Genomic DNA, 13769 nt, shown 5'->3' with positions numbered 1-13769 from the left:
ACTGATAAAACTAACTCAGTGTTAAGGAATTTTCATTCAATTTCACACACTTAGCACTCTCTTTCCTCAACATTCAATCCAAATGCAAACAGACTGGTGGCAGAGTTCGAAGGTAGGCGGCAAAAGTGGTTATTTAACAAAGCAAACCAAAACTTAAAAAACTGAGTCCAGACAGTAACACAATCACATCACACATAAAAAAACTCACCCACACACCCAACATAAAGACACACAACAATGGATGTTGTACACTTTCTCACACTCCCCATACATACTCTATACTCCCAGGTCCAGGTACCGATACCCCAGAATGGCAACCAGCCCCCGGACCCAGGAGGTGGTCCTCTTCCTTCTGGGTTGAAGACAGGCAGACTGCCCCAGCACCAGCCCAGACTAGTGCAAGCACCGCCCGAACCTGAACGACCCATAGCCCGACACCCGCTCCAACCCCAGCCCCCAATGAGCCCCTTCCCCATCCGGAGAGGGGGCCACAAACGAAATAAGGGTCTAGCTGGTCCAAACCAGCCCGTCAACCAGAGCCGTTCCAGGACAAAACAGTCCCAACCCCTCAAATGAATTCCAATCTCAACCCCATGAACCTCAACATGAATTTCCCCACAGGGCCAGTCCCAACCAGGACACAGATATCGAATGCCATGAATCCCCTCCCCACAGGGGCACACCCCCACAGATGAGCTCCACCCCCGAAAAGCCGATGAAGACACATCCACAGAGCACAAGCTCCAAACATGGCCCTGCTCCAAGCACCCCTGCCGCATCCTGCCCTCCACCACACAGCATGCCACGACTGCAAGACAAGGGCCCCCGCGCAACGCCACCCCAGCCTCTGCCCACAAGCGCAACAGAGTAGACAACACCGAGCACCGTACTCCCCCCGGCCCCACACCAACACGGGACAAACTGATCCGGCAAGAGGACCCCGGCCGGCGGCAATCACTCGGGGCCTGGCAGCTCCCACCATGTCCACGTAACCACACAAACACACAAAATCACAGCCACTGCAACGACAGCACAGCGAGAAACACCAACCAGTCAGAGGAAATCTAGAGGAATGGAGGGCTGAACAGAAACCAAACTTGCAGAAACATCACAAAACAGAACACATCTCACCATGAGAGTAAATGAAAGGCAAAAACCAAACGAGACAAAGGTGTTCAGAACAAGACAGAAAACAGGAAGTAAAGATAACACAGAGCAGAAGGACCAGAGTAAGTATAATGACACAGGGAACATCAAATGAGAAACTACAAAGCTCTAAACAAAGATAAAAAAGAGTAGAACACAAATACAAAAACAGTTATAAAAAAAAAGGTAATGGCCCAGTAAAACTATTCTGGTTCTTGGAAAAGGTTCCTGCATTTGAAGCACACTTTAAGTGAAAATAAAAAAAGGCTCAAAAGACTTTAGTTTACTGACTGATTAGAAGAATGTAGATACCAGTGATGCTAATTAATGGACACACCTTGATTTAACATGTCCTTTTGGTCACATTATTCTCAGGGGTACCATCATTTTTGTCCAGGCCTGTTTCATAAGTTTGTTTGTTAAAATAATTCTGTTGAAGCATGTTTGAAAAGCAATGTCTGACTTTCATTTGTGAATTTTCATTTAATTTATTCATTATTACCTTTGTCAGATTCAAGTTATTTCTGTGACAATTGTGGGTTTTTCTTTCATTAACTGATGGGTACCAACAATTTTGTCCACGTGTGTATAACAACAGCAATGCTACCGAAAAGTGCATGGCATTGATGAATGCCAGATGTATTTAGTGGTAACTGTGGATGAATATAAAACATTTGTGTGTCTGTTAACACCTGATTCCAGACACCTGTCGGTGTAAGTGTGAGCGCGCTTGTGTATATAAGGTTTCTCCTCAAAAATATGCAATAGCGAGTGTGAGGAGTGTGAAGGCCTGTAATGTATAGCACTGATTATCCCCTTATCATGGGCTCTGTTAGCAGGTTTGGGTCCTGTTATTTGGCTGTAAGTGAACATTTTGTCCTTGAGGAAGTGGGTCAGCTCAGTATAAGTAGCATTTGGCTTCAACATGGAAACATTGTGTTGAGATTAAAAGTTGCTCTTCCTGGGATACATGATCAGTTGCACAACAAACTGTTGCAGTCACACCGTGTGCATTGTTCAGCCCAACACAGTTACCTCGGTGGACAGCAAATCTCTCTGTCTCTGTTATATCCCCCCTGTCTGTGTGGTGATTGGACCTCCTTGCTATTATTGTGAGGTGGTAACATCTTGACGTAAACAGAGCCCCTGCGTGGCTGCTGCTGTGTCCCCGCTCCAAATTATGTGACCGCACATTCCTCTCAGAATAAGTGCCTTGTGTGGAAACTACCCAGAGGAAACAAAACAAATAAACTAGATGATATCATATGTGGCTGGAAAACGTTCAACACAAGAGAGACAATATCTTTGCAATTAGCCTCGTTGGTAGAGCTCATAAATAAAATATATTTATGGTTATAATTACCAGTTCCAGCTGTTTGAGGCATTGGTTGTGATTAAACATAGCTTTATCTCCTCAACACGACTCTGCTGCACATCAGGACCATTCAAGGAATCTGGAAGTTATATATTTAACCAATCATTTCACAAGTTGCTAAATCACACTTCACATGCAATAATCTCAGAAATCTAATTTAGCTGACGAGGTTATATTTATTGAAGCGGTGTTATTGAAATTGCTTCCTAAATTGGTTGCAAAAAGGGCGAGTGATGGTTTGCAGATGGACCCTGAGGTCAGATAAGGTATCAGAGGACGTTCACTGGAGATGAAAACACCCAGATAACACACAGTTGCACCTGTGTTTGCAACCGTGTCCAGGCGACCGTGCAAAAACAGCTCGTAGTGCTCAAATAGTTCAAATAGTGCTGTCCTAAGACAACATGAGGCACTGTCAGATGTGAGAGAACGTGTAGCAGTGAAGAAACACAGAAGAAAGATTCGTGGTCCAAAAAGCATGACTGAATAGTCTGGTTGTTAAAGGAAAATATACAAAAAGACCAAAGCAGGCATCAAAGCATCAGCACACAAAACTCAACGAAATATGCCTTTAATAGTGAAAATATACAACAAACAAAATTAATGACTGATGGGCAGAAACAGGAGTCAACATATGAGACTAAACTGTGTGTCACTAACAAACAGGAAACTTGGTTCTGGATTTTATACAGCTGTGCCCATGGAAGTCACTAGAACACCTGAGTTTAATGATTTAGATGAGTAAATACTTTTAGCAACACATATTTAATTTTGTCATTGGTATAGAAAATCAACAATATTCAGGAGAGAATTGATACATACAGGTCTAACTCAGTAAATTAGAATATCCTCAGAAAGGCTATATATTGCAGAAGGTCAATTTAAAAAAAGGAAACTTTTATTAAGATTTATTGGTACTTTTGGCAGTGTGGGAAGGTGCCAAGTTCTGCTGGAAAAGGAAATTGGCATCTCCATAAAGCTCGTCAGCAGTGGGAAGCATGAAGTGCTTACATGAAGGGTTTACTGGAAGACAGTTGCTCTCAATGGCTCAACACCAGCAGATGACATGACTCCCCAAAATAATCAGTGACTGTGAAAACGTCACACTGGAATTTAAGCACCTTGAATCATGAGCTTCTTCTTTAAAACCCTGGGACCTTGATTTTCAAATAAAATGCAAAAAATACTTTCATTTGAAAAGTGGACTTTGGAGCATTGGGCAATAATCCAGTCCTTTTTCACCTTAGCCCAGGTAAGTTGCCTCAGACATTGTCTCTGGAGTAACTTAACACAATGAATGGGAAAGTTGTAGTTCATGTCCTGGATATGTCTGTGTTTGGTGGCTCTTGCAGCTTTGACTCCAGATGCAGTCCAAGCCTTATGATTCTCCTCAAAACTCTTGAATGAGTTTTGTTTGGCAACCTTTTCGAGGCTGTGGTTATCCCTGTTGTTTGTTCAACCCTTTTCTACCACATTTTTCCCTTCCACACTTTTTCCTTCCACTCAACTTTCCATTACTGTATTTGAATACTGCATCTTTAGAGACTTAACCTGTTTGAGAAGGACATCAGTGACTGTCTGCTGGACAACTACAGCATTTCTCGATTACAACCCTAGTTTAAGTCCTATCAAATTTTCAGAGAAGCTATATTTGGTTTCAAATTTGTATACCATATTAATCTAAATTACAAGATATGAATGCCAAAATATACCACTGTGTGTAATAAGTCTGTATAAGGTTTGCTTTTTTCATTTGATCACTGCAAAATATTAATGATATTCTATTTTATCAATATGCACATGTGGACATTTCAGGTCCATTGAGATCTGAGCAGAGGAAAAAAAGAGATCAGTATGCCCCAGCCTGTTCTGTTTTTCAAAAGAACTGTGGTGTTTTCTTTACATTTACCTCCCAGTTTTACTTATATAAAGCAAAAATAAACATGCAGTGGGCAGAGAAAATAAAAATGTTTTATTAAAGTAAGTAGATTTTATTGGTTCAGATGGGAAAATCCAAAATACCTGGTGATCATGTGTTTAATTATGACCCAACCTTAAACAGGCAAAACATCTTCAAGAGCTCAAAAACAACAATTTAGGATGACAAATTTCTTTCTGGTCAAATATTTGGGGAATTTCAAGTCTTTTCTAATCAGTGTTACGTATTATTTAATAGTTTTATCACTGTGGACTCTAAAACAATGAATGATAAGTCTAATTTACCAGCACTAAAACAGTTATTGCCATGGTTATCAGTTGCTAAGAAACATCTTAGCAACGTCTTTTTTGTGTCGATTCAGGATCTAGCTTGATATCTGACATATTCGGCATGCTCAGCTCGAATTAAACTTCCAACAAATCTCTGCCGTCCAAAAGTCAAACATGACCTTCTAGTGAGCAGCAGATAATGTAGCATAGAGATGGGAAGTGATAGTACGCAGGTTGTATGTGATTCCAAGTATTATTCACATATAATCAAATCATAGGCAGTAACTGATGAAGAGTGTTTCTATGTGTAGAGAGGAAGGTTTAACAGAAGATGTGAGGCATGTCTGAAGGTCAAGGAAGGGAACTAATTATATTTTCAGTTAACATTCATTTAACTCACATATAATTAGTGGGGCTGCATAAAACAAAATATTTCAGATTTTTTCACGTTTTGACATTTCAGCGCTGTGATTTGGTTTAGCGAGAAAAAACGATTTTAGGTCACTCACCCAGCATTACATGGATAAACAAAATCTGTACAGTTTAAGTGTTCTGCTGGTAAATGTCCAGGAGGTCCTGCTGAAGATTCAAGTGGAAACTTCTCTTTTTGTCAGCAGCAGCTCCACAGCTCTTATTGACCGCGACAGAGGAAGAAAGCCTGGAAGACTGTCTACTCTGATTAAAAAACCCAGACATTCTGAGGAAGTGAAAAAGTTGGACTGTCTGGAAATTTTATTTTCTGCCTTCATGCGTTGCTGCAACAAGTCCCAGGTTTGAATCCCTGATGAGAAAGATGATCTCAAAAGAAGATAGAACAATCTAAAAGGAGTTTCAGTTTTGAAAAGAATATTTTTCAGACTTTTTTTACATTTTATTGTTAAATGACATGTTAAAAAATATTGTTCACGCAATCATCAGTGGAAACATCTTTATCGGCATAACAGCAATCAGTACCTTTTTATAATTGCTCACCAGATTTTTGTATGTCAGAGTGGTGTTTTCAGGATTTATCTTTGGTGAGGAGCTCCTAGTCTTTCTGGTTTGGAGGGCCTCCTTGCCATCACCCCAATCTTTAGCTCCCTCCACTAATTCTTTATCAGATTCAAGTTTGGACTCTACATTGGTCCTTTCAGCATTAATATTATTTGCAGTCTGAAGAAACTTGTTGGTAAAGTTAAAGCATTACTTTAAATCTAAATCTGCCAAGGGTATGAATAACTTTTGGCTTAAGTGTAGAATGTTGCTGATGTGCAATGTCAAAAAGATAATGTCTAACAGAACCTACTACCAATAGAATACATTATTCTTTGATGGTTTTATTTATAAAGATAGTGTTTTTGTGGAGTTAAATCCGTTTCCTTAAATGAAACCAGCTTGGAAAACATTTCACATAATACAAGTTGATCCACCGAGTTTACATGCCTTATGCGCTTTCAAAGCATGCAGCTGGTGTTACAGAACCAAAGGGGCGGGGCTTGTGGTGGATAAACTTTTTGTTAAAATCGTTATTTAGGGTATAACATACACTCAGGGCTTTAAATGCAAGCAAAGTTTTTGGGCAACATTATCACTATGCTATAATCTATATCAGATTCTGCTGATAATTGCATTTCTCAGACCTGAAGGACACTGGATGATCATGACAGGCCTCAGCTCAATGAGCACCTGCAGACGTTGCATCATTTCAACATGTCAAACTGTGTCTGCAACTTTATGTCAACCCTTAAATTACATAGTGATCAGGGGTTTCTTACAGTGCCGAGTTGTATCATAGGTAATATCGATGGATCCCCATGTTGGGACATTTAACTTAATAGAGGTGTGAAGAAAAGGTACCACATGAAGACAAGGCAAGTTTACTAGCATATATGTAGATAATGATTAGGCCATTTAAAATGCCTTACATTAGTCTTTACTTGTAGTATATGTGTTTTTTTAGGTTATGTTGTCAGCGCAGTAGATTTGGAATTAGACTTCTTTGCAGATACATGGGAGAGTAAAATCAGAAAGAGGCATTCACACAAATCACATAAAGTATTTCTTTTTGCACCTCTAACTGAGAGCCATATACAGCCACTGTTCAGGCTCTTAAAGTGGACATATGCAAAATCCACTTGTTTAGCCTTTAAATACATTTTGTTGTGTATTTGGAGTGTGTAGGAGTACTGTGGAAAAGTTAAATAAACTTCTGACTGATCAGTTTCGCATATCCGGCGTATTTATTTATCGCTGCGATTTTGTAGTCCAAGTTCAAGTATGCCTACGCTGAAAGAGTATAAGTTTGGTTCGGTTGTTGGTTGTTTTAACCCACACAATTCATGACACCGTCCCCCAGCATCAGAACCTCTTCAAAGTGCCAGGGTAAATTTTATTTTTCATGGAAATTTACCCACATCAGTGGGGGAAATTTTCCCCCACAAATGAATTAGTTTGTTAAAATGGGGTGATTGAAGCATAATGTTTCAATCAGAAATGCTTAGCAGCCTTGGAGCTCCAGCTTAAAAGTTTGAGATAATATGAAGATTATTGCTTCCATTAAGGCTGTTTTCTGGGCCCAATCCTGTATCCTGTTTTTACTGTTTAAGATGCAGCAGAAACATGCTGGGATAAATAATGGCCAAAGAAAACTAAACTGATTCCTGGAAATCTTAATAAAAGTGCAAATGTAAATTCAGTTTTTTTAATAGTTAAATATTTGTCAGTGATTTAATCAACAAAGCAGAGTTAACAGATCATGTTTAGGCAAAAAATGACTTACTTCCTTCATGGAAATAATATTTGCTTTATGCCTCATTTTGTTTCACATGAATTGAAAATTTACAGGCTGCAAGAAGGTCCTTGGCTCAAATTGGGGCCTGGGGTCTTTCTGTGTGGGGTTTGCATGTTCTCTCCGTGCATGCGCAGATTCTCTCTGGGTACTCCAGCTTCTTTTCACAGTCTGAGTGTGTGCATAGTTGTTTGTCCTGTGTGTCTCTGAGTTGCCCTGTGAACAAATTCAGTTTACTGATTTGGGACTCTCTAAATGTTCTTCAACCCTGCAGCATGTGGCTTTTTAAATAGTTGAGAAAAGAAAAAGCTGTATGCTTAGATAACTATCCTAAGAATTCACATTTGATGATTTTTCTCTTGTTCTGTTTGTTTGAAGGAGTGATGGTACATTCCTGCAGAACCTACAGATGATGATGGGGGGGAATTATCTATATACAAATCGTATATAGATAATTCTCTGGCAAAACATTTTTTAAGAAAAAGAACAAAAACAAACAGCCAGAATCAGACTGAAATACTGCAGTTAAATTGGTTGTTTTTTAAATTTTGATATTTTAATTTGAGCGAGTGTATTTAGAGAACATATGCTAAGAGCATATTAGTTGTTTAGATGAGGTAGACATCTGCCCTCTCATGCACTTCATTAGGTTTGCTTGTTTTATTTTTATTTTTTAGGAAGCCTTTTATTTGACTATAACAAATATCTCACTGACTCAACAGGGCTGCGCAAAATAACCAAGCGTGTCGTTTATCTTCTTCCTCTCATGTGATAAGAGGATAAGATGTATTTTAAAGAGTAATAACCTCTCAAAACAAATGTTGGCAGAGGTCTCTACATCAGCAGCCTAATCTGAGAAAAATACATGCTTGTGTGCGTGGTTTCTATGGAAACTGAAATTTTAACTGGAAACAGTGACATGCACCACTGCAGACGCTCTTCAGACTATTTTTATTCATGGCAATGTGCCAGATCAGATGCAGACTGTGGAGTGTTCATCGCTTGCATTTCATGTAAATGCAGCACACACGTGGAAATCAAGTGACAGTTTGAATAGAGAGAAATCACTCTGCAGACTGGGCTTCCTGTTCCAGTGAACTGGATGAACAGGTGTCAGGGGCAGCCATTTGCACTGTCTGCACAGGTAATTATCTCTGATAAATTTGTAGTAAAGTTGGGAGTCAGAATAATACTTGTAGCTAGGGGTGTGACGGTATACCTTTTCTTACAGAAAATATCCGTTAAGGCCCTGTCGTTCAGTACGCACATGTACTGAACAAATACAGCGTTGTTTTATACCTGAAAACATGCAACGTTCTGTATCAAAACAAAAAAAGTACTCCTAGCGATCACTAAACTCTACTATTTGGGAATATTAAGGTCTGTCACACAGCTACAGTGGAGAAAGAAAGTTGGACCGAACCAAAACCTTATGTCCGCATACCCATCTTACAGCAGCAACAAGGCGCATAGCTCATGCTGCACTTTACTGAATTAGTCCAAATCCAGCTGCATGGAGCGTTCAATCAGTCCAAAACGTTGCACAGCATATGAGATGCGGCAACACGCTAGTACTGTGGTGAGGAGTCCCTCTGACCATTGGGGATTTCTCAACAGCTACACTTTTATGGTGCGTTCAAGTACATCTGGTACACTGGATTATTTAAATATCAAAACAAGTGATTTAAACAGTTTTTTGTCAAATTTCTGCACTGTCCTCTTAATATATTACTAAACAACTACACTGATTGTGGTTTAATTGTTGTATCATCCATCCATCCCAACACCCATCGGTTGCACCATACGTCCATCCATCCATCCATCCCAACACCCATCGGTTGCACCATATGTCCATCCATCCATCCATCCCAACACCCATCGGTTGCACCATATGTCCATCCATCCATCCATCCCAACACCCATCGGTTGCACCATATGTCCATCCATCCATCCATCCCAACACCCATCGGTTGCACCATATGTCCATCCATCCATCCATCCCAACACCCATCGGTTGCACCATACGTTCAAGCATCCATCCATTCATCCATCCCAACACCCATCGGTTGCACCATATGTCCAGGCTTCCTTCATCCATTCATCCTTCCATCCATCCATTTTCATCCATCTTTGATCTTTTTTTCATCTTTCCATCCATTCAATTTAATTTCATGAATCCATCCATCCATTTTCATCCATCCATCCATCCATCCATCCATCCATCATCCATCCATCCATCAATCCATCCATCCATCAATCATCCATTAATCCATCCATCCATCAATCATCCATCAATCCATCCATCAATCATCCATCCATCCATCCATCCATCCATCGGCTCTTCCCACTTATCTTTTATCAATTAAAAGAAAAGGTGAGTTTAATGGTGTCTCTTAATTTGTTTTTTTCTTGATGAAGCAAACCGAACTATGTACTTTGATCTTTGTGTGCTGTTACTCTTCTACTTGTTGCAACTTAGATTCAGAGTATAACTCATGAAATATACATAGATGTAAAATTCACATAGGTTTGTATTTATTGCCCTCAATGGCTTATAAATTTCTAGACAATCTGTTTTAGTGTTTTACATCAAAACCAGGACCAGAGGATTTGGAGGACAGATTGTTTCCTTCCTACAAATGTCTGAAAAAAATACTTTGTTATTCTCATTTTGTTTAAACAATGGCCCTGACCTTGTCACTCATTTTATAAGTAAGAAAATAGGCAGCTATTATCCATTTTAATTTTTGCTTTCTTTTGCTATCAGTTAAGGAAATATTTCTAAAGTCGAGCCGGTTTTCACCTTTCTGGTGTCTGTAAAAATTCATCCATTTTGTCAGGTCTTCCAACCTAAATTACAAATGTCTATATTTCACCCACAAAAAGTCAAAACCTCCAGATACAAGACAGTTTCAGCAGCACATTGATTCACACCTTGTCTCTTTGCATCTGAACCCTGGTTCAGTTAGGAGTTTAATTTAAAACCTAGTAATTTATTTCAAGGCTCTCTGGGGTCAGACCCCATCTTCTTTGTTGGATCTCAGCTCTCTGGTCTGTTAAATAAAACTGAAAATCATGGTTAAGCTCAAAAGGTGAGACAGCCTTACAGTTACTGCTACAACACTGTCCCTGTTATACATTACGACATCTCCCTGTGTTTTTCTATTAAAAGGCTGATTTTTTTAAAGCTCATTATCTATTAGTTTTTTATTCTCTAACCTTGTTTTTTCCCTGTTTTTAGAGGCGGATATGTGTCTTTTTTTTTTTTGTTAGCATATATTCGGTCCTAAAAACAACATTGTGGTCTACACATTAATGTAGATGTGGCAGGAACATTACTGCAATACCTCTACCAGATTCTTGGTTAATCTTTAGCTCATTTTAGCAGATCTTTTAATTGGCATTTGTTTTACCATTTATTTTAATCATGACAGTATAAGCGTGATTTATGCCATTTCGAGAAGAACAATAATAATTCCCTGTGAGCATCCACTCTCCCATGTTGCTCTGTTTGTCAAGGCAAAACATTAATATCTTTCATGAAAAATTTGCTTCAAGATCTCAGCTGTACTAAAACTGTGTCTTCTCTCGAAAAGCTGCAGATTGTTTTTAAAGCTATGAGCTCCAGGCCTCCAGGTCTTTCAGGCAGTGATCTAAAATGGAGAAAATTGGCGTAGCTTATATTTTTATCCTCTTCAACCCTGTATGAGATAAGCTCTTTTTTCTGTATGAACCTCATCTCAAACTTATTGACAGTTTGACCTGGCCTCTCCATGTTTCAGAATGATATTGACCTCTGCAGCTGCTCTCTCTACTTTACTTCGTGAAGTATTCAGCTCGCGGTCAGATTATAGCCATCATGCGTGAATAAAGCAGTGGAGAACGGGCTATTAACAGTTTTACAACTGCTTTTTCTCTTTGCAGATCTGTACTCCAGACCTTGTGGTTTTCCTGGCCTGCACCAACAGCCGCTTGAAAGAGAGGCTGCAGAAAAGAGCCGAGCAGCAGGGACGACCTGACGACAACCCAAAAGCCATCGACCGTCGCCTGACCAACTTCAAACAGAACACCATTCCTCTGATCAAGTACTTCCAGGAGAGGGGCCTGATTGTTACGGTGAGGCTGCTGTTAACCATAGTTCCTCTCTACGTTAGGAAAACTTCATCAAATTTCTTGTTAGGCTGCAAAATGTGAGGAGAAAGCTAACTAAACTAAAGCCTCCTTAAGGATGTAGCTTTGCTGAGAATCTCTAAACTAATATTTAGTGAGTATAACTGCTGTTTCTGAGAAGTGTTTCACATTTATGTCGTATGGAGTTGACCAACTTCTGGCATATGTGAGCAGATATTCCAGCTCAGGGCGGAAACAGCAGGTTTAATGTCATCCAATAAGTTTTCTGTTGGATTAATGTTTGGGGATTAGGTTGGTCCCCTCCATACCGTTAATCAAATTGGTCGGGAGCCAAGGTATTATGATGATGTAGAACAATGTCAACCTTGACTGAGTGAATGCTGTGGTTCTGTTTGCATGCTTTTGCATTTTAATGGAATTGTGATTTTACAAGTTTGCATCCTCCACACAAAATGTTTTTGTTATCATGCCACTCCACCTTGTCTAAAGACTGCATAATTACCCAAGGGGCAGAAATAAAGTAAAAAAATAAGGAAGAAGTACAGCATAATAAAGTCCTGGATGGAAACCTGCTGGCATGGCGTCACTGATATGGTGGGATCACATTTTCAGCAGTCATCCTGTCGGGATGTTTCATGTAACTATAGTTATTCTCTAGCTTCAGGCGTTGTCCAGCGTTGTTTAATCATTTAACAGTGTCATTAAATTATGCTGCTTTCATCACTTCCCCCACGCCATCAGTCAAACACATGAGGGTGCGCGACTTCAGCTAACATTCAATTAACTAATTAACTCCTAACTGACCCGAGATAAATTCTGGGTTTTGACGTCATCTCCCAAACTGTCTGTGGTTCACAAAACGTTGCTGAATTTCTCTTCAGGCTAGTTAATGTGTACTTTGGCAAAATGTAACCTCATCAGCAATCGGACTTGGGTGAGATTCTTTCCTTAGCTTACTTTAGCTTCACATAGAGAAGTGTTTCACATCTATGTCGCATAGATGTGAAACACTTACAACACTTCTAATTGTTAAAGTAGTCACAGGTAACTGCGTACCTTCTTTGATGAACCATGGAGCTAATCGTTGGCTAATACTTGCCGTTTTGGCTTTTCTTAGACCAAATCTAATGGTATTTTTCTCTTCCCTTGCAGTTTAATGTGGGTCCTCCTAATTAAATGAATTCAGTTTACACAGGACACAGGACATTCACAGGACATTTGCAGAGGCATCTTGGAGGCTGTAACAACAATGTATTTTACTATTTAAACTTTAAAACTAAAATAGACACATTAAATATATGTTCTATGAGTATGAATTATATCAGTTACCTTTTAAAAGTGGTGACTCAGTCAATCTAAAATCTATATTTTGGAGCAATAGGAGTTTAATTCTCAATGTATTAGTTATTTTACACAGATTCTACCTTCAAGATGCTGATAATGACGTCACTGATGAATCAGCCTCAGTAGAATATAAATGTCTGTATCTAATCTCCAGGCAAATTAAACAACATTTGACTCATCTGACGCCAATCTGATAAAAACGTCATCGAAATTAGAGGAACAGTCTGGCCATAAATGCCAGCTGGAAATTATTGTTTATCAGGCATGTGATTGTTCAATAGAATATGTCAGTATTGTCATCTGTTTCTGAGGAGAAGGGTGACACATTTTAAACGCTGCATTTTGGTAAGAGAGCCAAAAACATGACTTATCTTCTCTTACACACGACAAGATAAATAACAGAAGGGACGTGTGAGAAGGTCACCTGAACTGGACACCTCTGGGATCCTTGTTACTGTTCAAGGTTTGGTACTAAAGCACATCGACCCACTCTCAATCTGTGCTTGCTAATTGCTAGTAGGAGACATTGACCTCTGCAACACAGAGCCCATTCTTCTGGTGGGCGTCTCATCAATCTGTCTGAGTCTTAGGGCAGCCTCTTCTTCCTCGGTGATCAGGGAGTACTGAACTCCTCCTCCAACTTTATTACTCAGGAAAAGCTTGACAAACTTAAAGGTTTTACGCAACATCATGTTTGCATTTCATAGTTATTTCATCCAAGTTTTGCTTGACCTCTTATGTTTGCTGACATGTGAAACTAGTCAAGCAACAAACCACTGACCAAGGTGGCGTTATGTA

At 39.5% G+C, this 13769-nt stretch overlaps 1 protein-coding gene across 1 annotated transcript in view; it reads left to right on the top strand.

Moving 5' to 3' along the window:
- ak5 (adenylate kinase 5) overlaps positions 1-13769 on the top strand; it is a 113789-nt gene that overhangs the window by 32548 nt on the left and 67472 nt on the right. The window contains exon 6 of the mRNA XM_047369412.1: positions 11421-11612. Within this exon, the coding sequence (XP_047225368.1) occupies positions 11421-11612 (192 nt within the window). The remainder of the gene's footprint in view (positions 1-11420; positions 11613-13769) is intronic.

Source organism: Girardinichthys multiradiatus, chromosome 6 (assembly GCF_021462225.1).
Source record: "Girardinichthys multiradiatus isolate DD_20200921_A chromosome 6, DD_fGirMul_XY1, whole genome shotgun sequence".
NCBI classification, from domain to species: Eukaryota; Metazoa; Chordata; class Actinopteri; order Cyprinodontiformes; family Goodeidae; genus Girardinichthys; species Girardinichthys multiradiatus.
The sequence above is the reverse complement of the archived record's forward strand: the minus strand, read 5'-3'. Positions and strand labels throughout refer to the sequence as shown.